Source organism: Leptonychotes weddellii, chromosome X, assembly GCF_054177405.1.
Source record: "Leptonychotes weddellii isolate Sample4059 chromosome X, ASM5417740v2, whole genome shotgun sequence".
Taxonomy (NCBI): Eukaryota; Metazoa; Chordata; class Mammalia; order Carnivora; family Phocidae; genus Leptonychotes; species Leptonychotes weddellii.
Genome location: NC_138385.1, coordinates 55,733,026 through 55,760,862, shown reverse-complemented (window position 1 = coordinate 55,760,862; position 27,837 = coordinate 55,733,026). Strand labels below are relative to the sequence as shown.

The 27,837-nt window shown below is 38.5% G+C and overlaps 2 protein-coding genes and 1 long non-coding RNA gene across 5 annotated transcripts in view; 1 reads left to right on the top strand and 2 right to left on the bottom strand.

Annotated features, from left to right (window-relative positions):
- Positions 1-10,622, top strand: part of LOC115941091 (uncharacterized) — a 448,023-nt gene extending 437,401 nt beyond the window's left edge. For both annotated transcript variants that reach the window (XM_081808640.1, XM_081808636.1), the window contains exon 5: positions 10,604-10,622. The gene's annotated coding sequence lies outside the window, so the exon portion shown is untranslated. The remainder of the gene's footprint in view (positions 1-10,603) is intronic.
- On the bottom strand, positions 149-26,195 carry RLIM (ring finger protein, LIM domain interacting). 2 transcript variants are annotated; one of them, XM_031028557.2, is made up of 5 exons: positions 25,986-26,195; positions 24,110-24,173; positions 9,478-9,670; positions 8,476-8,559; positions 149-7,182 (listed from the first exon to the last, which is right to left on the bottom strand). In XM_031028557.2, exons 3-5 carry the CDS (start codon positions 9,644-9,646, stop codon positions 5,558-5,560), a joined length of 1,878 nt encoding a protein of 625 aa, XP_030884417.1. In that variant the 5' UTR covers positions 9,647-9,670; positions 24,110-24,173; positions 25,986-26,195; the 3' UTR covers positions 149-5,557. The 2 variants fall into 2 exon arrangements, with proteins under 2 accessions (XP_030884417.1, XP_006733747.1); XM_006733684.3 differs by lacking the exon at positions 24,110-24,173 and having other exon boundaries at positions 25,986-26,194.
- Positions 11,395-20,981, bottom strand: LOC145717826 (uncharacterized). The gene is made up of 2 exons (XR_014141278.1): positions 17,076-20,981; positions 11,395-16,700 (listed from the first exon to the last, which is right to left on the bottom strand). It is a non-coding gene; the product is annotated as an uncharacterized LOC145717826 (long non-coding RNA).
- Positions 26,196-27,837: the final 1,642 nt, after the last annotated feature.

The window sequence follows — 27,837 nt, the reverse complement described above, 5'->3', positions numbered from 1 at the left end:
TAGCAGCGAGGAAATCAAAATCAAGGTTGCACGAGAATTCCACTTGATTCTAAAACTCAAGTCTATTTGACATTAGTTGGAGGCAATAGAACTTTGATCAGATCAGATTCCCTTTTAAAGAAAAACCCGAGAGATGATCAAGCACAAATGATCACTTCATGCATTTTATTGATAGTCTATATTTTAAATCTGCAGTATGACATCTTACATAGGGAAAAAGCTTCTTCCTAAAAGATAACTATTAATAATCAAACCAGCTTTAATATGACTGACCTTTCAAGGTCTTGTTTTGCATTAAACAAGTTAATTTTTAGCAGGTATAAAGCACTGTACAAAAAAAAAAAAAAAAAAAAAGGAAACTGGGTACATTCTCAAAATTTAATACAGGGCTTCCCAACCAGGAGTCTTCTGGATAGATATTGGAGAAGAGTGTTATGTTCAGATTTAAATTGAAAGAAAGTGAGAAACCAGATAAAGCAAGCCGACCAAATTCACTTCGCTTTGTGCTCCTTTCTGCTTTTTTGAAAGTCTCTCCCAGAGGTCAGGAAGCCCTGGTATAACAATCACTTTAGTCTTTACAGAACATACATTTATGTGCTTCATGTTCAAAGACATAAAGGCAGCTTTTGTTACTATCCCCCCTCCAAATCCCTTCAGGTTCTTTTGGCTTCAGAAAGCTTCCTAAGATTGCTGCCCAGTTCTTTATATATGAATCCAAGTAAACATCTATACCAAAGCAGCTCTTCCTGGGAGAAGATAAAACAGGCACAGATACATAACCAGGCCAACTGCGTACCTATTCAACTTGATACCTGATCACATGGCCCTATATCTTTAAAAGCAGCACCAGGGACAAATGGAGCTAACAAGAGGTAAAATCCAAACATCAGACAGTTAAAACACATACAAATCAATCAGTTAAAAGAACGTTAGCAGAGGGGCACTAAATATGGTTAAGGCTGGGCAGCTGGTTCAACCATACCTTGGTAGTAGAATAAATCTGCAAGATGAGGAACTGAGAGGAACCCTGAAATAACGAGGCACAGTGGTATGGTGGGGTTCACTTCCATTGCATGTATTTAAGGTTATCATTCAATCCAGGTGACTATAAAGCAGCTTGTGGGTCTTTAGTAAACAAATCCTAATCAAAACCAAGTATCTCACTGTAATTGTATTTGAGAGTGTTGGAGAGTGTTCATTTCCTTCAAAATCGAATGAAAACACCTACAGAGACATGAAAATAACCCTAAAAACTGATACAAACTGTTATCCCTTGAGAGTTCCAACACTTCAATAACAGCTCTATTCTGTGCTGTATTTTAAATACAAAGTGGAGTTATAAAATCATGTGAGATCACTCACCTGTTGGGAATATTATAGTATTTTAGAAATGCTCCAGTTAAGAACTCAATTTCAAAATGTTAAAACTTTTAAAGGGCAAGTACTTAACTCATAGTTGTTTCTTAGTTGCTTACTAAAAATCCAATTTCAAAATAAGTGAAATACTCGTTCCCCGGACCTTGTACTTTTAACTTTCCAAATGAAGCATATTTTTTTTTTGATTTACATTTTCAAATGTTTTTCAAAAGCATACAATTTACTAGTTAACTCCATGAATTACAACACTGTTATTGAATAGTAAACATACTGAAGAATTATACTATACTTAAGGGAAAAAAAAAAAAGCCTGACAGTTTCACATGTGCCTTATCAATCTCTTGCATCACTAAGGTACAGAATACTTTAGAAAGTAGCAATCAGCACAGTCTCATAAGAATAAAAGTGCCCTGCAAACATGGCTTCTATGTACTTAATATTGATAATACATTTGACAGGGAAGCCAGTAAGGTAAAACTTGAAAAACTCAAGGCAGATCACTAATATTTTGTGTTCACAAAAGAACAAAGGAGAATAAAAAGGGGTGGAGGGGAATATCCTCCGTTTTTAAAAGAAAAGTATCAACAACCACCACAAGGTGCCACTGTATTCTAGCAAGCGGTAAAAATGGCCTTTTAAGAGGCATTCTACAATATTCACCTCCCTATCACATGGGTATTTTGGGAACTGACTGAAAGTCATGACTGATGCTTGACCCAGTTCAAGTCACGGACATTTGGGAAGCAGGTGGTTAAACAAAAAAAGCATATTAAGTGAAAACCCTTCATAAATACAATCTGAGACACTGACACTAGGAGAGAACACTTGGCACAGAAAGGACATGTTTTCCCAAGGCGGGGGGAAATTACTTGAGGTAACACTTATAGCTAAGCAGCTTCCTAAAGTTTGGATAAACTCAACGATCATGTTTTTATAGAGATTAGATGTGCATATGTGTGTGCATGTGCACACACACACACCACACATATATAATCCTGGTACTAAACTTTGTTACCTGTACAATTGATAATTTCCTATACTTCCAACACTAATGTGAACACTTCTCTAAACCCCCACCTCCATTAACCATTACCACCACTGAGGTATAACTAATGTGTTCTTTTTAGAGCAAATATTCCAAATTAACAACATGGCTCATCTTCTAGTGTTGCTATAAAGTCTGCACACTTTAAACCTAACTTGCTCAATTTTGTTTTTAGTATTAATAAATCTCAACCTTGTCAGCTGCTTGGAGTTAAACAACGTAACACCTCAAATGCTTCATACCAGTAAGTGAATTTTTAAAAATATCTGAAATACTCAAGGAAACTCAGTTTTTAGTATTTTTCCCTATGCTTCGAACAATGTAATTTCCCAACATTGTTTTTTCTTGTTCCTATTACTGCATGAAGTTCAAACTAGGTCTTCAAGACAGAACCTTTCTGTAATAAAGAAAAAAGTGCAAAGATACAAAATGAAATGTAAAGTCTTTTGCAAGAAAATGCTCCCTCAAGAGAATAGGTGTTTCGGATGCTGGTGGGGAAAAAAAAGACTCTTGCTCTCCATTGTACATCTGACACCTACGAATGACTTTGTCTTCAATGTCCACAACACTAATAAGTATAGTCATGGACTTTGTAAAAAAAAAAAAAAAAATTAAGTAGCAAATTCCACTAAAATATTTGTATCCATTCTACACAATCCAATGGAAATGAGTGCTATTGAAAAAGGTGTCCACATGCACATGTCCAATATGTGCATTCTACTGAAGGCTAAAAACTTAAAATTCTATTTCCAGTGTTTATGAATAGCTTCAATATCTACATTCATAACCAGCATTCGGCATGAGTTACCTCTTACTTTAATACTTCACAAATGAGTAATACATCTTGGGAGGTTAGGGAGGTACCTGTTGTCAATAACTTTGTTTTATGCTCAGAATGTGCTGCAGTCGTTTTTAAACTATTTAAAATGAACACCCTTATAATGGGACGTTTTATACCAAGAGGAAAATGGGTTTTAAGCCAATCAGGACTACCCTGCAGATCTGAAAATCGTAGATTACACCCTTAGGAAAGGAGACAAGGAGGCTCACAAATATAAAGGAATCCTGACTTTTACATGGACAATTTTTTTTTAAAAAGATAAAATGTATTACATAAGCGCCATAAACAGTGAAATCTGCTTATATTAAAAAAAATAAGTGAAGCTTTGTTTGGACATTATTTCCTTGCAAGAGCAGTACATATCCTTAGTAAACAACTACCATATTTACAAGTTAATTTCCTTGATACTTAGGTAGGAGTGAAAGCCAGAGGAAAATATGAAAGGATGAGCTTTGAAATAATCTTTACAGCTAAGTTGATAACAGTTAAGGTAGCCAGATAATTCCTGAAGCAGACCTGTTTATTTTGTAGAGTATCTGACTATGCGTGGGTAGTTTTCACTTTAAAGACCAAGGATGTGTTCAATTCCTCTTTGGGCACACTATCTTCTCCCAGATAAACAAACAAGTCCTCCACAGTCAGACTAATCCTAACCCCAACTGGCCTCAAAAGAGAAATTCGGCAAGAGTACTGGGGTTCTTCACAAACCTAATCTCATTACTAAGGAAACAACACAAAATGCGTGTCCCATAGATTGTGAGTCAGCAGCCTCATCTTCAAATATGGGCAGCACCATTAAAATTTGAATCTCAAATGACCCAACACAATTCACTTTCAACAAAGGATAAACATCCCTTAGTTCCTCAATTGGCCTTTAAATGCGCGATGTTAGGTCTGTGTTAGATGGTAATGAAATATTAACAAGTGTGCACTGGTACCTTAAATGACAAATCTAGAAAATAACGCAAATTTGAGACTTTCCTATTAGTACACACATCTGTACCAACTTCAATTCCTATGCTAAAAGTGGTTTATAGTCTCTTTCCTCCACCTTCTTTTTTTCCTTTTCTGAGGAGCAGACTTGTGAAAACATCGATGTAACTTGTGCTACGTGGTAGTGGTTTGTTTGTTTTTAACCAAAACTCTACCAAATTTGTTAATCTACTTCATCAGCTCAAGCAGAATACTGTGTCAAGGACCTCACCATATGAAACCAGTTCCCGTCTGTATGATTACTGTCTTCATAAAAATTTTAAATTCTTCAGAGCAGTTTTCTTTACTCCTCCCGTCTTTCATTTCCTGCCTAAATCCAAGTTAAAGTACCAAGTTTCCACTGGTATCTTCAATGCAGTTCAATTCTGCACTCTGTCCTTTCCTTTGCATGTCACAGTAGCTGTTCACATACATTAAATACTAGATATGTTCTGCTCTTGACATCTACACACTTACAAAAGCAGCTTTGTACTTTGTTTGGTGTGTTTTTTTTACTATGTTGGCTCACAAAAAGCAGTTTTTTTTTCATTTCTAAGCATGGTACTTTACAATTTTTAATGCATTAATACAACAGTGCATTGGAAAAGTACTGAGCCTCTACAAAATAGCTTTACATTTTTAAACAAATGAATGTGATTTTTTTCACTTACACAAGCATAGGCTTTTTTAATATTTCCACAAGATAAATATCTCAATTAAACTATAAGCTCACTCTACAGTGTGCCACAGTGATGGGCTTAGGAGACAGTTATACACTTAGAAGATCCTAACCTTAGTGTTATTTACACTGACGTCCAATATCACCTCATCTGAAAGGTGAACAAATGATATTCAGCATGTAGCTGAATTTGTGCCAACTAAGAACTGGGAATGGTAGAGCTTTAAGCAATCACTTATGAAACATGTACTGTAACTTAGTCTAAACTGGGAATTTCCTTTGCCCTTCTCTCCTATGGCGTGGGAAACGTTAAAGATCAACGTGAAACGGATAAAGAGCCATTGCTAAGGCAAATCTTTTAAGATAACAAAGGAGAAACTGATAAGCATATATGACAAATCATCAGTAATATCAATTACTGGCACTGAAATCAGAGTTTTATGTCCTAAAACATTGCTTTTTAAATATTTCCTTTTATTCTGGAACAGAAATTGGAAAAAGGACAATGATTCACTCAGAAAGCAATGACTCAATTCAGGTTGCTACTTTACATTTAAGCACCACTCAAAAAGTGGGCATAAAGCAAGTGATTCCTGTTTGCCCATCACTATACCAGCTACATAGCTGAGAGTTCAGAACTTAATTACACAACGCTTTCTCTGTTACCAGAAGCTAAGACTGCTCTGCGACAAATAGGACAAGTAGAATTCTCAGATAGCCAGCGATCGATGCAGTGGACATGGTACTCATGGGAACAAGGTAGTTTACGAAGTTTGTTGCCTTCTGTATATTCTGTAATGCAAACACTACAGGTTTTTAATGCATCGTTTTCACCAAAACTTCTCATGGCCAAGTTGTCAATCTGTTCTTTGGTGAGTCCTCTAGGTTGGTCATCATCATCCTCATTTAAGAGGAAAAACTGAGCCAGACTAAGGAAGGGCAAAGAGCCACTTTCATCAAAGGTTACCGGGGCCCTGTGTCGACCCTCTCGTCTGGCACCTGATGAGCCTGATGATGAGCTTCCTTCATTACTGCCTTCAAACACCTCTGAGCTAGTCTCTGAACTTTCACCACTGGAACTGGAACTAGGACTGGAACTGGAACTAGAACTGGAACTTGAACTGGAACTCGAACTGGAACTCGAACTGGAACCAGAACTGCTACCACCACCAGAACCCCCTCTTCCATTCCGTGACTCTGCCCTTTCCACATTTCGACTCGAGACTGAGCCACTAGGCTCGGAATCACTATCACTGTACATAAAGTAGCTTAACTCACCAAAACCTGTCATTATCTGCCTTAACATGGTCTGAATTGCAACAGATGTAGTCTCACTTAAACCGGTATTTAAGATTCTACGAATCGGAATTCTGATGGTACTGACATAGGTTCTCACACCTGCCCGTTCGGAACGTGAAAATGTACGCCTAAAACCTCCTCGTTCACTTTCATAAGTGACAGTATTGTTGGGCGTCTGAGACCTTGACCGAGTTCTGCTAGCTATGCTATCTCTCTGCCGGTATTCTCCAGGACGAACTCTTCTTACTTGAAGATCAAGGACTATGGTCGGAGGTCTCTGTCCTGATCCTGTAGATTCACCACTGCTGGCTGTGTCTGAAGAACCTGCTCCTTGTGAGGCATTTCTTGTTCCAGAAGCTGCAAAAAGACCTCTACTCAGCAAATCGGGTCCACTTATTTGCTGTCTCAATGTCACATGGTGCCGGGTTCTAGAACTTCCCTCGGTCTCATTTACTAAAGGATGCTCGAAAGTCTGAGATGAGATACTATGATGAGATCTTCGTGGAATTTCACTCATCGGATGCAGAGGTGACCTACTTCTTTCAGCTCTCGCTCGGGTTCTCCGATGGTCTGGGCTCCTGCTTCTTGCCCTTCTCTGACCTCTGGTAGGAGCGACTTCTCCCGTTAATGCTTCAGTTGAATTTCGTTCTGATCTGGATGGCCTTGCAGATGTTGATTCAGATCGTGGATTTTCCACTTGCCTTTGGCTGCTGTTGTCTGTATTTTCTCCACCAGAACGTCTTGCAGATGGCTCATTTTCATTCTCTGGATTTTGGCTCCCATTATTACGGTTAACATTGATCTCTAAACTGAATCTGAAATCACCACTGTTTGGATTAGTCCGGCTCACTGCTCTCCAAGATTGGTTTCCTCTTTGCCCACTTCTTGTTGTATTTCCAGTTTGTCTGACAGAGTTAAGCCAGTCTATTATAGAGTCACCATTAGACACATCATCTGAAGAGTCTCCACCTGTTTTTAAAAAAGGGAGGGGAGAAGGAGAAAAAGGAACTACTAAAATTAGGACAGTCATGTAATAGTGCTCTGAAACTGTGTTAGAAAAAAAGAACAAAGATTCTGAACAGATTTCACATTTACAGATTTTTGTGAACTATACTGCATAGATTTGCAAGTAAAGGCAGGAATGTTTCAATTCCATTTTGAAAGAGCAAGTTAATCCTAGGGAAATTGAGAGGAAGTTTTTTTAAAGGGAATCTGGAGGAAGTCTATTTTCAGAACTGCATCATATACAGAGCCTAGGATACCACTGTGGACTGTCAGAAGACATTTTTTCAGGCCTCTGTCAAAACATTAATCAAACAAGGTAAATGCCAGTTAGGGTACAGGGCTAGTATTTTTGTTCAAATCGCATTTTTGTCACATTTTCATTAGTCTACAACATTTCCTCTAGGATCTTGACTTAAGTGCCTTTGATAATACCGGACTTTTAAAATACAAGACTGCGGTAGCCATTGCAAAAATATAAACAGGGTTTACTGATTCAGAAGTATTCCAATACTTCTTCATATTACCAAGATTTTAAATTAACATGAAATTAGGAGTCCAGACCAAAAATGAAGAGTCTGAACCTAGCATGGTACATATAATGGCATGCTCAAGAACCAAACTGTTATTATATAGCCTCTTATGTTAGACAGTCAAATTCCCTACAGTCCTACTTAAAATTAAAAGCAGGGTTTCTCAACAGTGGCACTATTTCCATTTTGAGCCAGATAATTCTTTGTTGTGGGGGCTGTGCTGTTATGAATTTCAGGATGTTAGGATGTTTGGCAGCATCCCTGGCCTCCACCCACTAGATACTAGTAGCAAACCCCCAGCTGTGACAACAACCAAAAATGTCTCCAGACATTGCCGATGGCCCACGGGCGGGGGTGGGGTGAGGATGTAACCCATTGAGGGCCACCAGGTTAGAGAATACAGCCTTTCTTTCTGCTGGTGGAGAATGCACAGGTTTATAAGGAAGAAATAATTCAGCAGGTGGGAGGAAATTTCAACAGAGGTGCAAACTCAGGAAAAAAAAAAAAACACATTTAAATAGGCCATTTCTCACTATGTCTCAATTAATACAAACCCAAAGGTGAAGCAGAAAAACAACATGTTGACATTCTCACCAAATACCAAGAAAATGCCAGTTCTCTTTCTGTTAACAGTTCCTTAGCACTGTTTCTGGATAATCTCTGGCTGACCTTTCCTGGACTTCCTTATCTATTTCATCCTCTACCCACCCCCCAAAGCAAAATATACCTCTGTTTTCATCTGAGTTTTGTGGTGGTGGGCCCTCTTTAATTTGTTGTAGTCTTCTCAGCAACTCTTCCTCAGTACTTTCACCTGAAAATAGTTTAGAAATATATGCCAAATTACAAATAAAAACGGAGATGAAAAGAAAGAGTAGGAACCTGGGTAAAATTCACTTCTTTGGGGGCAAGACATTACAACTGATGCAAGTTTCTTTCCAGTGTACTAAATGCTTTTGCATACGACTTCTCATTCTTTCGAACTGTAACTCTGCAAGGTAGATATTATCTGCATTTTAAAACAAGGAAACTGAGACTAAGTGAGAGGCTGCTGTATTAATAACTGGCAGGGCCAGAATACCAACTGGGGCGTTCTGATTCAAGTCTGGTACTGCTGGCTCAAAATGCACTCCCTCTTCGAAGAGTCATGCTAACTAACACCTTACCTTTTAAAATTTAAATAACGCAAAGGTTAGAATTAAATAGAAATGAGGAGGACCAGAGATAATGAATTTTAATTAGGATCAAATGGGACATAAATGGGCAAAAGAGAATAACCAAGCACAAAGTTCTGAACTGACAATTTTACCCAAGGACAGCTTTGGAGGATTACAACTGGAACATAATCTAGGAATCAAAGATGACCAAAAAAAAAAAAAAAAAAAAGTCTGTCCTAGGAACTAACGTTCTCTCATTAGCTCTTCCACACTTGGATTTATCTCTGGTAAATTAAATAAAGCTAACTAAAAACAAAAATTTATTCAGTTCCACTTTTTCAATTCAGCTCGCTCTAAATTCATAATATAAATCATAACTAAAAGATGTGATATAGGATAATTCCAAATAGGAGTGAACAGAACCAGGCAATTAAGTACAGCAATAAATGTCATACTGTACCCCTTGTATTAAAATGACACTTCGTAACAGCTGAAGAAACAGATTTTTAAAACAAGTTAAAAAAAAAAAAAAAAGACCAGCAATTTACATATATAAATCTTTACACATCACATACCTGGGGTGCCTAGCAAATTGTTATCCCTCATAAGTCTATAATCTTCTTCACTCAGGTTATTTACAAATTGATAGAAAGCTTCTTCCCGATCCAATCGGTCCATCTGACTTCTGCGCTGTGCTGCAGACTGATCACCACTTCCTTTATCGTTAGAATCTGAGCTTTCCATCTTGATGAACAAGTGGAAAATTATCTACAAGGAGAAAGGAGATCAATCTTGAAAACCAAAGTTAGCATGTGTTCTGTAGAACAGTTTTAATTATGTGAAAATCCAGAATGCAGGTCAAGAAGTGAATTTTAAGACCTCATGTGAATAAAATTTCATAAAAGAAAACTCCTGAAAAGGCCCTGTTATATCAGGAAAAAAGTAGGTCAGGAATTAGCAAACTATGGCCGATGGGCCAAAATCAGCCCTGGTGCCTATTTTTTTCCTTGAGAGCGAAGAATGATTTTTACACTTTTTAAAGATTGTGTCTACAAAAGGGAGATGATGTTTTGTGATGTATGAAAAGTACGTGAAATTCAAATTTCGGTGTTCACCAACTTTTACAGGAATACAGTCGGAGACCTTCACTTACATATTGTCTGTGGCTGGGCCAAGTAGACGTGAGAGACCGAATGGGGCCCGCTCGCTGCTTTGCACTGGGGACGATCTAGGCCTTATGAATCGCAGTAATGTAACCTGACCGCGTGTCAAGTGCCATGCAGATCACCATACCGTGACATTTTAAGAAATGACCAGTGCGTTCTCGTGTCAAATGAAGTCAAAGTGCACTCTGAATGTCACCCTCAAAGGCAGAGTAGAGTATGGATTATTTTGTTGTGAGATGGAAAAGACTGAGACTTACTATGCAACGGCATGACTTAACTGTGCTAAAAGAAAATACACGTTCATACTATCAGACCAAGCATTCATCACCATGTTCCCATTCACAGATAAAGCTAAAGTCTGAAAAACTGGAAAATTTAAAACAAAATATCTCATCACCAAATATTTTCTCACAAGAATAAGAAAGAAGGCTTCAACCACAGTAAGTTTCCAGGTGGCTTATTTGTTGGCTAAGCAAGAAAAGCTGTATTATTATTATTATTTTTTAAAGATTTTATTTATTTATTTGAGAGAGAGAATGAGAGAGAGAGAGAGCACATGAGAGGGGGGAGGGTCAGAGGGAGAAGCAGACCCCCTGCTGAGCAAGGAGCCCGATATGGGACTCGATCCAGGGACTCTAGGATCATGACCTGAGCCGAAGGCAGTCGCTTAACCAACTGAGCCACCCAGGCGCCCCAAGAAAAGCTGTATTATTGATGGTGAGTTAATTAAACTGTGCTTGATTGCAGAAGCTCAAGAAATGGGTCCAGAGAAAGTTGTTTAAGATTATTAGCTTTTTGGTGAGAAGAGTTGCTCAAAAATTCAAGGATATTGGGATATGTCATAATCAATTGAAAAAGGAGACCGCAAATGCTTTTGAGTGTTTCTTGGGCCTTGATGAGTCGACAAATGTAACTGATTATTATCCAGTTGTTTATTCATGGAGTCAAGTGTTGATTACTCAAGAAGTTTGAAGTAACTACAGAGGTAGCCTCTATGAATAGTCTGCATGGAGCAACTACAGGTGATATTTCAAAGAAGTTGAGAAAACACTAAGCACAGTTTGAAGTGGAATCTGCTAAGATGTGCTACAACTGAAATGGTGCTACCTATTATGCATAGAGCAGCAAAAGACAAGTTGGACAAATTTCTGAAGCCTGTGAAAATGTAAAGTGTCTAAAGTCTATGGGTAATTCCTTATATTATTCATCAGCAGGTAGTCTGTAGAAACTATTTGAATCTATCATATTGCTGAACCAGTAGTGTTAATGGTGAACATTATTGTGGACTTAACCATCACCAGTTCTCTGAATTTTTGTCAGAAAAAGAAGCTGAATATCCTAACTTGCCCTACTATTTGTTAACAGCGCCTACATGCAAAACTTACACTGCAGGAAAATCATTTCAGCAAAAACTAACACTGGAATCACAGTGTCAGGCAAGCTGCTTCACGCACTTCTTACGCTACCAAAGAAACGAGAGCTCCGTTCCCATGCAAATTTGTAGCAGATTTATTTTCTAAGGACAAATCACAGTTCCAGAAGCATTTTTTGGACCTCACTGCAAGTAAAGAAAATTTCCTTATTTCAAAATCTATTCAACTGTCCATCTAAGGAGCTTCCACCTAACCTTCAATTCAAAGTGGTAACTCTGCTGTGTAATGATATGCTGAAAGGTAAATATCAAATGAATTCTATAAATGCCTTCTCTAAGGGATAAATATGCTTCATTAATTTATGCTTGTGGATTGATTAGACAGCAATATAGGCATACCATGTTTTGTTGCGTTTCGCAGATACTGGTTTTTTTTTTTAGATTTTATTTACCCATTTGACAGAGAGAGACACAGTGAGAGAGGGAACACAAGCAGGGGGAGTGGGAGAGGGAGAAGCAGGCTCCCCGTGGAGCAGGGAGCCCGATGCGGGGCTCGATCCCAGGACCCAGGGACCATGACCTGAGTCGAAGGCAGACGCCTAACGATTGAGCCACCCAGGCACCCCAGATACTGTGTTTTTTAATGAATTGAAAGGTCTGTGACAACCCTGTGTGGAGCAAGTCTGCTGGTGCTATTTTTCTAGCAGCATTAGCTCACTTCCTATCTCTGCCTCACATTTTGGTAATTCTTGCAATATTTGAAACTTTTCATCGTTATTGTATTTGTTAAGGTGATCTGTGATCAGGGATCTTTGATGTTGGAATTGTTTTGGGGTGCTGTGCACCACACCCATACAGGCCGGCAAACTTAACGGATAAATGTGTGTGTTTTGACTGCTCCACTGACCACCTGTTCCCCCCTCCCCCTTTTCTTGGGCTTCCCTACCCCCTGAGACACAATCTTGAAATTAGGCCAATTAATAAACCTACAAGGGCCTCTAAGTGTACAAATGAAAGGAAAAGTCACACATCTCTCTCACTTTAAATCAAAAGCTAGAAATGATTAAGCTTAGTGAGGAAGCCATGTCAGAAGCCATATCAAAAGCCACGGTAAACCAAAAGCTAGGCCTCTTGGGCCAAACAGCCCAACTGCGGATGCAAAGGAAAAGTTCTTCAAGGAAATTAAAATTAAAATTCACTCCAGTGAATACATGGACGATAAGAAAGTTCAGCAGCCTTATTGCTGATATGGAGACCGTTTTAGTCGTCTGGATAGAACATCAAGCCAGCTCCACTATTCCCGTAAGCCAAAGCCTAATGCAGAGCAACGCCGTTTAACTCTCTTCAATTCTATGAAGGCTGAGAGAGGTAAGGAGGCTGCACAAGAAAAGTTTGAAGGCTGCTTCATGAGGTTTAAGGAAAGAAGTCATCTCCGTAACACCAAAGTGCAAGGTGAAGCAGCAAGTGCTGATGCTGAAGCTGCAGCCAGTGTTGTGCCAAGAATCGCTACCAGCAAAGATGACAACTCGCTGAAAGCTCAGACGATGGTTAGCACTTTTTAGCAATAAGGCAGTTTTAAATTAAGCTATGTGTTGTTTCTTAGGCATAATGCTATTGCACACTTAACAGACTACAGTACAGTGTCAACGTAACTTTTATATGCACTGGGAAACCAAAAAACTCATTTGACTTGTTTTGTTGCAGTATTTGCTTTATTACGTTAGTCTCGAATTAAACCTGCAATATCTCCAAGTTTTCTTGTACCTGTATGTGTGAAAAGACATTATCAAAAATGAAATATGGAAAATCTCATTTCAAGTCAGTAACACTAGAGGAACATCTGCAAATAACTTTGATGAGGAGTATCTTTAGCCCGATTAAGCAAAATGTCATCCCTCCAAAAGAGAATGCCATTCTTCTCATTATTCGACCTATATTACAAAAACACCAATCCATTATTATTATAACATTTTGAGTTTTATCAAGAAAAACTTTGTAGAAATTTGGGCTTCTCTTTATATCTAAATAACTACGTAATATGCTCAATTTTGCTTTCTGATCAGCAAAGCAAAAGAACAAATCACTACCTGGCTTTTCTATTACTCTCAATTAACCACTCTAATGGTCAACAACAGTAGTAAGCAATCTAAAACAAGACTCCAAACAAAAACTTTCAGTCTCGAGTTCTTTTCCTTCCAACCCCAAGTTGCCCTTAAGTTCACACTGAAAAAATAAAAGTTAAGTCCATGAAAATATGAAAATCTGATTTGTGGAAGAAGTAATCTATATTGGTATACTAAGATTTAATTCCACACATAACACATAAAGTATCTGGATGTTCATAATTCAATTCTAAAGGGAAAAATAAAAACAAACCCTCTTTCAGATAATGAAAAACAAAACAAAACAAAGAAGCTTCTCTACCTGTCCGGTTTTTTGTAACTTGGAACTTTAAGAAGATTGGAAATCAACAGCTTAAAGTTATATAGGCCAGGCAATGAAAAAAAAAAACAGAAGGAAGCCAAATTTTTCCATATGTAGCTAAGGAATACAATTTGGTATTGGGAACAGTAAGCAGCTAACTTAAAACAATACAGAAAAGCTCAAAGGAAAAAGATACTTCAGCCATAATTCTTCAAACCAAATAAAACCACCAGTAACATTCACTAATGTTCTTAAGTACTTAATATTTTGAAAGTTAACAACATGAAAGTTAGGACAAAGTCCACTTGTGAAGGATCAGTAAATAGTTCTAAAAATAATTTATAATTTTTTTAGAGAGAGAGAGCATCTGTGGGGGGGGAGGGAGAGAAAGAATCTTAAGCAGGCTGATGCAGGGCTCAGTCTCACTACCCTGAGATCACGACCTGAGCCAAAATCAAGAGTCAGACACTTAACCAACTGAGCCACCCAGGTGCCCCCAAAATAATTTATAAAAAAGTACAACTCCATAGGGTTGAAAGACTTTCAAAACATAAATCTTCAAAGAAGACAAAAATGTCTGGTAAGTTCTGACATTTGAAGGACATGAACCAAAGATAAAAGAAAACACACACACCAAGTACTGTTCTAAGAATGGGACAAAGTCTTAAGAACAGTGTCAGGGAGGTTAAAGCCCATGTGGAACAGAAACTTGCAAAAATATGGGAGATTTTAAAAATGGCTTTGAAAAACATAATAATAAAGGAAAAGAAAGAAGAAAAAAGAAAAACAATCTGAAACAAGAAAGGGGTCTTATGTTGAGTGGGTGGGGAAACAGGTATATGAACAGAAGAAGAAAAGTAGAGGCACTCAACTTCTGTTTTGTTTCTATTTTATTCAACGAGGAGAATCACCTCCCAACCGGAAACAGTGGAAAAACAAACTTCTCAAAGAGAGAATCAAGACTCCAAACTGCAAAACTTCTAATGATAATCTTTGAGAAATCACAGACAACAGGAGAGATGCTAAAAAGATTAGTTTTTAGAAATGACCGTATCTTCAAATAAAGTGAAGTCTATAAACTGTAGCACAGCAAAATCTGACAATAAACCTGGGCGGGGGCGGGAGGGCGGATTCTGCAATAGACTATCAGATATATTGCAAACATGTAGAAGTAAATGTGTTCACCAGAAATGGGGTTCACTGCCAAATTAACCTCATTTGCTTGACCTAGGGATGGTTCTCAACCTTGGCTTGCACATTAGAATCACCTGGAAAACTTTCTCTGGGGTTGGCCAGACAGCAGTATTTTTAAAAAATTCCACAGGTAATTCTATTGTGCAGTTAGGGTTGAGAACCTCTTCGATAGGGGCATGTGAGGAAAACACTGCTGACTAGTCTGGCTTGATTTCTGTAGAGTGTGAGGAGATTTTACATCCTTAGCATCACAGAGAAATGGAGGTTAGATCAGTGCTTCTCTAACTTCAGCATACAAACGAATCAACTGGAAATCTTGTTAAAATGCAGATTCTGATTCAGTAGATTTGGGATGGGGTCTGAGAACCTGCATTTTAAATAAGCCTCCAAGGGCTGCTGATCCTAGAATCACAGTCTGAGTAGCAAAGAGCTTGAAGACAATACAGTTTAACAGATTCACAGCTGTCAAATACCACCCTCAAAGGTTATAGAGCAATGTTAACTTGCAAACAGTCCTGTCTTTAGCATTTAAAAAAGAGCCATGTTAAAAACATGCTAACCAAATCTAAGCAATTCAAAGCTGGGAGTTAGTAATGAAGATGTATGCACATGACAAATAATACTCTGAATTCTCAGTGGATTGTGAGGATGAGCTGAAATCAACAAAAACGATGGTAAATGTGCTTTCCCGAACACTTCATGAAGAACTATCAAGCTAAAATAACCCACATTAAGAGTACAGAGTAGGGGGAAAACCTACTCATGTGACAAAAGCAGTTCACATGAAGACCTGAAGGTTTTTAATTAACAAAAGCTCAATAAAGAGCCCGTTTGACCTGGCTAAGGAACCTAACAGAGTCCCATACTGCTTTCACAGACCACAGTGCTCACATAAAAGTAGTAACAGACCCACTGCAACCTGTTGTTCAGCTCTAGAGTGACCAAGATGATAAGCCAGGGAACACCATAAAGGAAACGCTGAATTACCTTGTTATGCCTAGCCTGAAGACAAGACTAAAACTGGGCATGATTACCAATGTCAAATATTTAGAGTTATAGCATGAAAGAAAGCAGAACCACAGAATCAAACTAGGGCCACTAGTTGAAGAACTATGGAAGCAGGTAATTCTCTTAATCCAATGGTCTAACGATTAAATTGTCCAAAAGTGGAGATGCCACCAGCCTCCTGAAGCAAGCAAACTACCCATTCTCTGGAAATATTCAAGCACAGGCTGGATATTAAACGAAGATTCCTTATTAGGCAGGAGTTTGAACAGACTGACTTCAAAAGACCCTTTGGACTAAAATGTCATTAAGGATGGGAAAGTCTCTTGGTTTTCTATTCTGGGCCTAGGATCCTATGAAGCTACTACATATTCCAGCGCCACAATTTTGTTGTAACACTTTGACAAGACCAATCCACTTAAGTTGTTCCATCCCTGCCCTCCAACACACCTTGTACTTTACTACCTTCACACTTCTACCAACCCTGTTCCCTCAGCCCTTTCTCAGTCTCTCCCCATTTCACTCACCCTTTAAGGTTCAATGAAATCTTACCTCCTAAGAAGCTATTACTAGCTCAGCTAGCAATTTTTTCATCTCTTCACACAGTGTTTATGCCACTAAGAGTGGCACATTGTGCCTTATGTAGTCTTTTATATTTTTGAAATAATATGAATCTTATTTACCCAACATAACCAAAGTATCATTTCAACAGGTTATCAATATAAAAAAAATTAGAGAGAGGTTTTACATTCTTCTTTTTAAATAGTGAGTCTTTGAAATGTGGTATTTTATATTCATGGCACATCTCAAGTTGGATACTAAATTTTCAATGGTTAAAGTAAAATGTAGTCCTATCAAAACAAGGTTGTGTTTAATGAGAAAATATACACTGCTTCAGTTTTTATTTAACTTAGTTAAAATTAAAGAAAATTAAAAGTTCAGTTCCACAGTTACACCAGTGACATTTCAAGTGGCAGGTAGCCACATGTGCTTAGTGGCTACCCCACTGGACAGTGCAATTTGAAAAAAATTGTAAGGTAGAGAAATCGCACATATGGGAAGAATTTCAAGGTGTTCCCAATATACTGTTCACGCTCTATAAACCCACGACTTTTACATCCTCTTTATGTTTTCCAAAACTAAAATAATGTTGACTACTCTACAAATACACATGGAATAGACGATTCTTTCCTATGCTCACCAGTCTTCAAGATTCATTCTTGACCTTTTAGAATTTCTATCATTTCCTACATGCTATGTAGAGCTAAAACACTATACCTCTATTCAAAACCCTACTGACACTGTGGTTTTAGGGACTGTTAGATCCTAAATAGCTCTTGCCCAGTGAGCTGAGGGGTTAGTGGATTCCATGCAAGAAGAATTTTTATCCTCGTTTAATTTTATCTTTAAATTCAGTATTTTAACAATGAGACACACTCACAAAGCAACACAGGATTGTCCAAATCACTATTACTTCCACAATCACATCCTGCTATCCTTGCCCCCTCTCATACATGTACCAGAGAAAATCAAGGAAAATAATTTCCCCACCCCTGCAACACACTTTTTTTATTTCAAAACTGCAACCAGACCAGCAAGGCTTCATTAAACAGAACACACAATATTTTTGCTAAGGTATAGGTTTCCATTAAAAAAGCAGTTTGTTGGGACGCCTGGGTGGCTCAGTCAGTTAAGCGTCTGCCTTCGGCTCAGGTCACGATCCCAGGATCCTGGGATCTAGCCCTACATTGGGCTCCCTGCTCCACGGGAAGCCTGCTTCTCCCTCTGCCTCTGCCTGCCTGCCGCTCCCCCTGCTCGCTCACTCTCTCTGTCAAATAAATAAAATCTTTTTTTTTTTTTAAAGCAGTTTGTTTTTTTTTTTTGTAGGTGATTAGGGAACAGGGAAAAAAAAATCTTGATTTGCTCCCCTACATTTGCCTCCTTTCTGCCTTACTCTGCATTTCCCCTAGGCTGGGAATGGGGGTCAAAAGATTTCAGCACTGACAAGACACCTTTACCCTTTGAGGACATTTAAGGGTTGAGTTATGGCTGTAACACCTGCAGAGTTCCCCTGGACTAGAAGTAATTACCTTTTGCGGGGGGGGGGGGGGGGAAGGAAACCCTGAATGTAAGCAATGCCCTCAAACACCTTGTAAAATAATCTTACACAAACAACCCCCCAACCTCCCGACCCCCACCCATGAAGTTGGTCTTATTTTAAGCAGTCCCTTTACTACCTAAGTGGCACAAAATGAAAAATATAGTAAATTTAAATCACAGGTTCTGCCCCTGGTAGATGTAATATCACCACTGGTGAGTGAAAAATGAACATTTTAATGGCTAAAGCATGCCAAAGATGCCAGGACACCATAATTCAAATGATCAAATAGAGCTCTCTCCATTTTGGTGTCAAATTTTAATAAAGAATTATGTTACCAAAATGGGTCTCTAGAGTCTACCCTATGGTGGACACTGCAATACACTTCCAGTTTACCTAGTAAAAGGAAAGAAGGATCCTCCCACACTCCTGGGCTCCTTCTATCATCATAAAAAAGAGAATCTTCAATCTACTCAGTTATCTTACTCTCAGGTATAATACTCATGTGCATAAGTCAGAAATTTTGGATTAAATATATGATTAGCATCAGCCACTTTAAACTTAAATATTTCTATGAAAAGCTTACCAATAAAACAATCTAAGAGAATACGTAATTGTTAAATCACTTAAGTCTCTCTCTAGTTATAAACAATACCCACCACCATGTATTTACACAGCCCTTCCACTTATATTTCATTTAATCCTCACAACAATCCCGGGAAGTAGAGGAGTATCATCTCTATTTTGCACCTAAAGAAGTATAGAAAGAGAAAGTGATTTACCAAAGGCCATGTGGCTAGTAAGTGGAAAGAGCCAGTAATTAAATCCAGGTCTCCTAATTCTAAATCTAATCCACTTTTCACAAATGAACAACTGTCTCTCAATAATATCCCAGAACTATAGACTTTAAAACACATTCCTTCAATCCCAATAGGCATGTCTAAAGTATTCAACCTCACTATAAGCTTTTTATACCATGTCCACTCTGGGTATGAAAACTTCCAAAACAACAAAACCCCTTTTATAAGCAGTATGAACCAAGCAGGACTTATTTTTAAATAAGTCAAGTTTTAGTATTTTTGTTTTAAAAACAAAAAATAGCATATTTTATTAACCTTCTTTCAGAGTACTGTGTGCCAATATATCCAAATCCATTCCTGGAAACGAGCAGCCGAATTAGAAATGTTGCCCAGTCATTTCAGAAACTACTCATTTGGTCAATGAATGTGTGACTGTGTCAGGTAAATTCAACTCCGGGAGGACAAGCCAGCAAGAAAACCAAACCTGAGGTTTATTCTGTAATCAGGGAATTTAAAACAGATTTTATTCACCTTGAAAATTTGAAAGCACTGTTAGTGATCTCCATTTCTTCTCTAGTCATTATCATATATTTGTATAAGTTATGCAACTTACTATGTTTCTGACCACTGTTAAAAGTATTTCATTAATTCTCCTCAGCCATGTACTCCAAACTTTAAAAAATGTAATTTTGTTATATTAGGGTGAAAAGTCACTTAAAACATATCATTCAGGGGACACCTGGGTGGCTCAGCCAGTTAAGCGGCTGCCTTCAGCTCAGGTTACGATCTCAGGGTCCTGGGATCAAGACCCGCATCCGGCTCCTCGCTCAGCGGGGAGCCTGCTTCTCCCTCAGCCTGCTGCTCCCCAGGCTTGTGCTCTCTTCCTCTCTGACAAATAAATAAACAAAATCTTAAAAAAAAAACCATATTGTTCAGTACAAATGGGTCTGGAGACCTGGTGCTAAGTACACACATATTATATTCAATAGACATACCGCATCCCAATACCCAATGAAGGAGACTTATGGCACCAAAATATACTGTTGAACAAAAGACTTTACAAAACTAAATTCTGAAATTCAAATGTCTGTGAATATCAATTTAAAAATAAGCCACATCTATTAAGTCTAGAATAAATAATCTGTTAATAACAAAAGGTATAGTGAGAGGAAGGAATCAAGGTAACCTAATTATCAACTAACTACCAAAGTATCTTGAGCATTTTCATCTTTTGTGTTCATATAAGCTCCAAACTCAATAGTGTTCTAAAGCAGAACATGCCACTTAAAAAAATCATAGTATCAAGATAAAAATGTGTCATACTGAAAAAGAACAAGCATCATTCCGTTTGCAACAGAGCTTCATGAAGAACCTCAGAGAATAAATGAAAACTAATGACATGTGATCCTTGTCAATAAAGAAAATAGTTCAGTAATACCACTGCCAAAATGAAACATATCTCATGGAGTTTTTAGAAAAGTCAAACACAAAGAACCACTGAATTTGAGGTCAGGGTATAAAGTACCATTATGTATGTAGTCACCAAAAGTGTTGAGAATTCTTCATACACAAAATGTTCAATTAAAATTTTACAGCATTTATAACAAATAAAAGATAATTAACAACCAAATAGCTTTTTTTAATCCTATCAGTAAAAGGGATGGAATTTAGTTCTGTGAAAAGGAAAAAATAGGAGATACTGGGTTCTAGTCTTGGCTGTAACATTAACCAGCTATGTGGTCAATTCACTTAACCTCTTGTGCCTCAGGATCTTCATCAATATTAAGGGCACTGGATTAAAACCATCCATAAGGTACCTCCCAGTTCTATGAATCTGTGACTATGAATAAAATATAACCCGGGTCACATTATGGTAATAAAAATAAAACTAGAGAAACAACATGAATAACTAGGATGCAAGCTTAAAAAGCTGTGCTTTTCTCACTACCATTGCATTTACGCACTTCTACCTCCCTTTTTTGACTCTCTTACCTTTTTCAAAACAAATATAAAGCATCCCTCTTTATCCTGCCTTTACCTACTGCATGATACCTGTCACCATCCACACAATTTGTTGATTATTTCCAATACTGGCCTGTCAGAGGATGTGACCAAGACTTCTACCACTGTTGATATTATCACAGCAATACAAAATTATAAAATATTATTGCATGGCAGTGTTACTTTAGCCTCGTTTATATTCTTCTATCATTACCACTTGAAAAGGAAAGCAGAAAAAAAAGGATTCAGAAACGTCCCTCAAGTGTCTAATCTCTTGGCAGGAAGTCTACTGACTTGCAGCTCACAAACAGTTCTATCACAATCCTCTAAAAAACAGTTAAATAGAAAGACTATTAATAAGAACGTCAACAAATCAGAGGACAGAGATCAAAACAAATGCTGCCAGTTCACAGGAACAAGGTAGTTAAAAAAGGAAACCATTATGACATTTCTATTCACTCAAGTACTTTTAGACAGTAAATTTAATCTTCGATTACCCATTCCATGTTTTTATTATTGAGCTATTCTAATTTAATATTAGAATTTGGTCTTATCCACACAAACTCAATTGTGCCTTCTCATTATTCCCAAGAAGTCAAAAAATGACTCAAAAACCCAGAATGTTCACGTGTTTATAAAAAAAGTTATTAATGTAAAATCACTGATTACCAGCAATTTTGGTGTTAATCGATAAGGCACTATCTTAATTTAAGAACATGAGCTTTCCATCAAAAATTAACTTCTTAATAAGTGAAGCAAAGTTTTAAAATTAAAATCCCTTGACCAAAAAAGAAAATATTACCTACACAAATGACTTATGTTATTTGAGGAAAACAATTTTGTGTTACAGAACCAAACATGCTGACAACTGTGCTTCCTGAACCAGTGTTCCTACATAGAAATGATGACAAAAGTGACCATATGTCCCCTGTTTGTCCAGAAGGGTAGCAATCTACACCTGTTATCCCACAGTAATTATTAATACGGCCCTCTTTCACTCTCAAAAGCGTTCCTGCTTGGATAAATTAATATGGTCACCTTAGATGTAACTGACACTAACAGGAACTTTGGTCAATAAAAAAAATGAAAATTGTAATTAAGAGTTAACTTCTTTTCCCCTACAGTTAAGTGGAGAGTAAGAGGAAAGAGACCATTTTTCATTCTAAAGAAAGTTTAACAGATTGAACACAAATATCTCCCCCCCATAAAGTATCATGTTCATCACCATGCAAAAGTTATAATAGCAGCCCAATCTGTAGTCGTGAAATTACTGCACAAAGTCCACAAATCTACATACACACCACAAACTGTCTATAGATATTTGTCTCACATGTATGTAGGTACTATTATGACTAATGAAATTAAAAGTCTTGGTTCAGAAAATCTACAACAAAAAGATCAACTATATACTTCAGAAACAAAACCACAAGTTCATAAACATATTCCTGAATTATTTAAAACTGCCAAGATTTTCATATTAAAGAACATATAATTGATGACAGGAAAAATGAACTGTTTGATTATCTGGGAAATTTCCATATTCAAGGGTGGGGAAAAAAATAATGGAGGAAAAAACAGACACGGAAGTAATACTGCTTTCTTACACTGGTTATCAAAATGTCAAGGGATTATGTAAACTGATACTTTTTGAAATCGATGGGCCATAAGGTTTTGGAAATCTTTGTGTTACACAGAGATGATAAGGAAGTAGACTTACAAAAGAAAAACATGTCCGAGGCAGTGGCCCCAAATTCTAGCACCTCGTTGGTCTGGATTTGAGAGCGGACTTTTCACTTTCTAATTTGTTACCCACTCTATGGTAAATCAAGACACAAGAGGCTGGTGAGTGATTTGCTCTATTTTGCAATCTACTAGGGCTATGTATAAAGCAATATACACATTATAATTCCATAGATACAGATGTCCCATTTGACCTACTGTATTATTTAAGTCCTTACAAGATGTTCACTAACCTGAAAGAATATATCCAACCAACCTAACATTTTTAGATATCACTTCACTAAGCTATTTCTTAAAACCATTTCTGATTTTAAATTAGGTGTATCAAATTATATCACAAGCAGTAATAGCTGAAACAGAAGCCATGCCATAAAAAAGGGAAGAGAGTAATTACTAAGAAAGTCTCACTTGCATCATAAACCAGACTCTATTTAAGTGGGAACAAAAGTTTTGATATGACATAACCTATAGATTTTTTTTTTTACTACAACCTTTATTTTCTTTCCATCTGCAATCTAATTAGAGAGCAATTAAGTCTAGAGGCATAAAAGTTTAGTGACTTCAGCATCAGAGAGACCTGGGTTAAAATGGGGGCTCTACCACTTATTAGCTATTTAATTGAGGACAAATTGCTTAACCTCTTTTGAGTCTCGGTTAACTCTGTAAACTAGTTAATATCCTCATGAGGCTTTGCTGTGAGGATTACAAAGTCATGCAAGTGAAGCACAGGACAAAGCACATTAAGCATTCAATACAAGTTAGTTATGAATTTAGCCTAACTAACTCCATCCCAGTCTGCCTGGGGCAGTCCAGGTTTGCACCTGTTGTCCAGGCATAATTATTAATAATGTCCCTTTTGCTCTTAAAAGCATCCTGGCTAAGACAATAAATTAGGTGGTTACCTTAACAATGATGATGATGAAAGGAGTTAATATCAGAGTATTACATATCAATTATGACTTTTTGGATCTTGAAGGAAAAAAAATGAACACCACACAAAATAATGTAGGATTATATTCCTGTAAGATATTCTACTGATATTTCATTTAGTTATGCAATGAACATTTAAATGCTATTTATTTAGACCCATCCCACCCCAACAATGATTTAAGGCAGCAAATTTCCATTTTGTTCTTTCTGTCCTATACGGGTGCTGGTAAACTTCAGACATTATTTTAAAAGAGGAAAACTCACAAATAAAACACTAGTGGAGTTCCAGCTATTCAGACACACTACCCTTTGAATTTCCAATAAAAAATACCCATTCTCATCATGAAGAATGCCCAACACCAACAAACATATATCAAACAAGCCCATCCAATTACAGGGCCTGCAAAACAGAATAAATACTTTTAAACATGCATTCTACACAAAAATCATCAGGAGACGCAACAAAAAATAAATTACCTGACTGTTATGACATAGTATTGTAATACAATAAACTGGATTTTAGTTTTCTTCACTCTCTGCTCTAGAAAAAAAAAGAATCCATTATTCTTCCTCTTTCATAAGATACACATTTTCTATGAAATAGACACATCCTAAAAAAAAATCCTATATATTTTAAGTTACACACCCCATAACCCAACCTAATTTAATATTACTATTAGGATATTTGGGGAGATGGAGGTCAGAGGAAACCAGGAATCTTGTGTTAGATATAAGATTTCCTTTAAAGGCTGAAAGCCAATCTACCTTTTAATATAAGCTTGCTTAAAATAGGCCTTTCCTTAACAGACCAGTAATATCTTCAGATTCTGATAGTCACTTTCAAGGACTTATTTGGCACATTATAGTAGCCTATGGCAGGAACTAAAGTATGAACGATCATCAGGACGTTTAGGCTAAAGAATGAAACATTTTTCAGTTTAACAGTCTCCTAAAATCATAGTTTAAAAAAGTATTTGGATTGGTCTTCCTGGGTACTTCATTTTTATAATCTAGAAACTGATTTTTGGGGGGCTATAATTGTGCCTGCCTGGTCTCAAGTCATCCAGGATGGACATCATGTACCTGATAGGATGATATGAGTAATTTTGTCTTTAATCACGAAGAATCAAATAAATGATTCTAGTAGTAGAAACGACTAGTAGTACGTTTATTTCTTCCTCCCCTCAATCATCCAAAGCGACTGCGGTTAATTCTGATTCAGGAAATGCGGGCTCTTCATTTGCACCAAAAAATTACTGTGGGACCTTGCAAATGGTGGATGACAACCTGATATAAACGCTTCCTCTTGCCCCCAAAAGAAAAGAATGACCTAAATAACAAGATTGCTAGGCCTCAGATTCCCGGACTAACCTGTGGAATTAAGTATGGGGAAACTGTCTAGGGAAGGAACGTGGCTGTCTCCTCCATCTTGAAATTAATCAGCATAAGGGAAAAAGGGACTGAGTATTCAGGAAGCAGAAGCCCAACCGGTTAATACTAGTTACTAAAGCTATGGCGTACGTGGCAGGTACCGCCCGCAGAAGCCGAGACCCTTAGGCTTTTCTTTTTGAGGGGGGAGGGGTTGGGTTGTTGGCGGATTGAACCGAAATTAAGTTGAAAATCATTTGGCCCAATTCCCACCCTTACCCAGGGAAAAACAACAAACACGCAACGGCTTTTCCCTGCCTTTTCGGGGGATCCCTGCAGTGATAGCTGGCAAAGGATATGCCAGGGTTATTCGAGTAAGGGAGTAAACCACAGTTGCCCCAGATCCTCAGGGAAGATGTCATCGTGGCCCCAGGGGCGCCTAATTGATAGTGCCCAGCAGAAGGGCTCAAAATGGGGTTTTGCAAATCCTGGGAAATCTAAAGGCCCAAGAGTTCCCAGCATCTGACTTAGAGCAGCCTGATTTTTTTCCCCCTTTTCCCAAACCCAAGCCCGCCATATCAAAGGGGGGTGGGGAGGCGAGGGAAGCCTCCAGAGAACCAAAGAGAAAAACCTGAGACGATCGAAGATTCTCACGCCTGAGGCCAACACTCAAAAATCGCCTCCCCCAAATTCTTAAGGCTGTGGAGGGCCCCGGCTTTAGCGCGCACCGCCACGGAGAGGAAGTACTACCCACCTCCTTCCCCTTCTTCAAGAGACTGTGACTATACACCCAACTAAAATGGCAGCGGCGACTACGCCACGGAGCCCCCCGCAGCAATCAGCGCCTGGGGTCCGGAGGCGGTGCTGAGCGTCCGCCACGACGCGACACTCAGGCCATTTTTAGAGAACGCGGCAGCCGCGGCTCCGCTGTCTTCCCCTCGCTCTCCATCCATTTCTCAAGAGGATTTCCCAAGGCTTCACTTACTGGGTTTTAGTGTCGGGTCCGACTCTGTCGGTTCGGCCGCCGCCGCCGCCGCCGCCGCCGAGGCTCCTGCGCGCCTCCCCTGCCGCTGCTCTCAAGCCCGCCTCCGATGAGTCGCTGGTTGAGACCCGCCTCTAGCCCAGCGCCTGCTCGGAGACGTTGCTCAGGCAGCCATTATCTTCCCCATTGTTACCAAGCAGCGACAGGAAACGACTGCCCACAACAGGAAGTGATGATGCCGCGTCCCGGCTCCGCAGCCCCACTCCCAGCCTATTAGCCAATCCCAGGCGATTCCTCGAAAAGGCTCGGCGGGAGGAAGAAGGGGGCAGCCGACGACGCGGCAAGGCGGGCCGCGGTCTGGAAAAGGAGAGCTGCTGTGACGCCCACCATGTGACAGGCCCCACCCTCCTCCGCCATTTTGAATTGTGGCGAGAAATTCGCGTTCTGAGGACTGTGGGAACCTGAGCTTTCCCGGTTTTGAAAACTGAAGAATGTCACCATCTGACTGCTTGAAGCCTTTCTCAGAGAGCGCGAAATGCGGTATTAGTCCAACCTGACATCGATCACACAATTAGGTCAGACTAGTTTGTACAGCATCTTACCTTATAGTCAACATACATTTATTGAGTGCCAACTGTATGTCAAGCATTGTTGTGGATGTTGAGAATACAGCGCAAATTAAAACGGACCAAAAGCCCAGTTCTCGTGGTTCTTTATATTCTATTTTCTCATGGTTCCTCATCCTCGGGGAAGGGACAGTAATTACTGTATATCTATGTGTATCTATTTGGTGATAAATACTAGGGAGAAAAAGCAGAGGAAAGGGGGTGGGGTGGGAGAGTGCCTGGTGGGGGCAAACGGGAATTGCGATTTTAAAGACCGGTCAGAGATGGCCTCTCTGAGATGGTAATTTTCTGAAATACTTGAAAAGGGGCGATGATTGTAAAAGGGTGGGAAAATCTGATAACGTTGGAATTTGTAAAAGGACAGTTACAGAAGGCCTTTCTTAGATGGTAATGCCTGAAGGAAGTTAGGGAACCAGCCCCACAGCGTCCAACTCCGGTTTTCACAGTTAATTTAGAAAATCAACCTTACCCAAGTTTTTAGGGTGTTTCCGTGTTTCTTTTTCCATTTTTCTGTTTTCTCTGTTTCCAGGTAACACTCCAGCTACACGCTTTCTTACTATTCTTCCAACAAAACCAAACTTGTTCCCACCTCTACAACTTTATATAGGCTCGAATATTTTCCCTTCTTGTCTTTGCTCTTATTAACCCAGCCTCTCCTCAACTGTCATCTCCCCAGAGGAGTCTTCCCTAATCACGCTATCCAAAATAACAACTTCCCCATTCCCTTACCTGCGTAATTTTCTTTAAAGTACTTATTCTGAAAGTATATTATTTATTTGTTTACCCCACCCCTTAAGAGCAGTAAACTTTATTGTTTTGTTTATTGTTATAACGCCAGCGAGCTCATAGTAGACGATCAGATATTTTTTGAGAGAATGCGCCCCCTCAGCGTGATGGCCATATCATCAGCCTGGAATATAAGTATTTCACTCCAAGCAGTTACCATAATATGCTCATATTTCCTGCTCATCTTCCCACCAGGCTTGATATTGTCATTTTTAACAGTATGTGTACATAGTTTAGCTGCTGTGGCTCTACTCAGTTTTTGTCTTATATGATGTAGTCATGTACCAGAACTTTTACCTAGAATGTGTAAAATGAATTCTTCAGTGGCCTGTAAGGGCTATTAAGCCTGATATTGAGCTTCTGGTAATAACATTAGCCACTCCTTGACATATTCTTGAGGCAAACATGGCTTATCGTGAAATTTACAATCATAAAAGAAGTAG

Bases quoted from the DNA above. Each gene is read 5' to 3' on its own strand.
- RLIM (XM_031028557.2), bottom strand. From the start codon at position 9,646: ATGGAAAGCTCAGATTCTAACGATAAAGGAAGTGGTGATCAGTCTGCA. The intron at 8,560-9,477 runs GTATGTGATGTG...AACTATTTTCAG, and splicing joins CAATTTGCTAGGCACCCCAG to GTGAAAGTACTGAGGAAGAG. The intron at 7,183-8,475 runs GTATATTTTGCT...TTTTAAAAACAG, and splicing joins AAACTCAGATGAAAACAGAG to GTGGAGACTCTTCAGATGAT.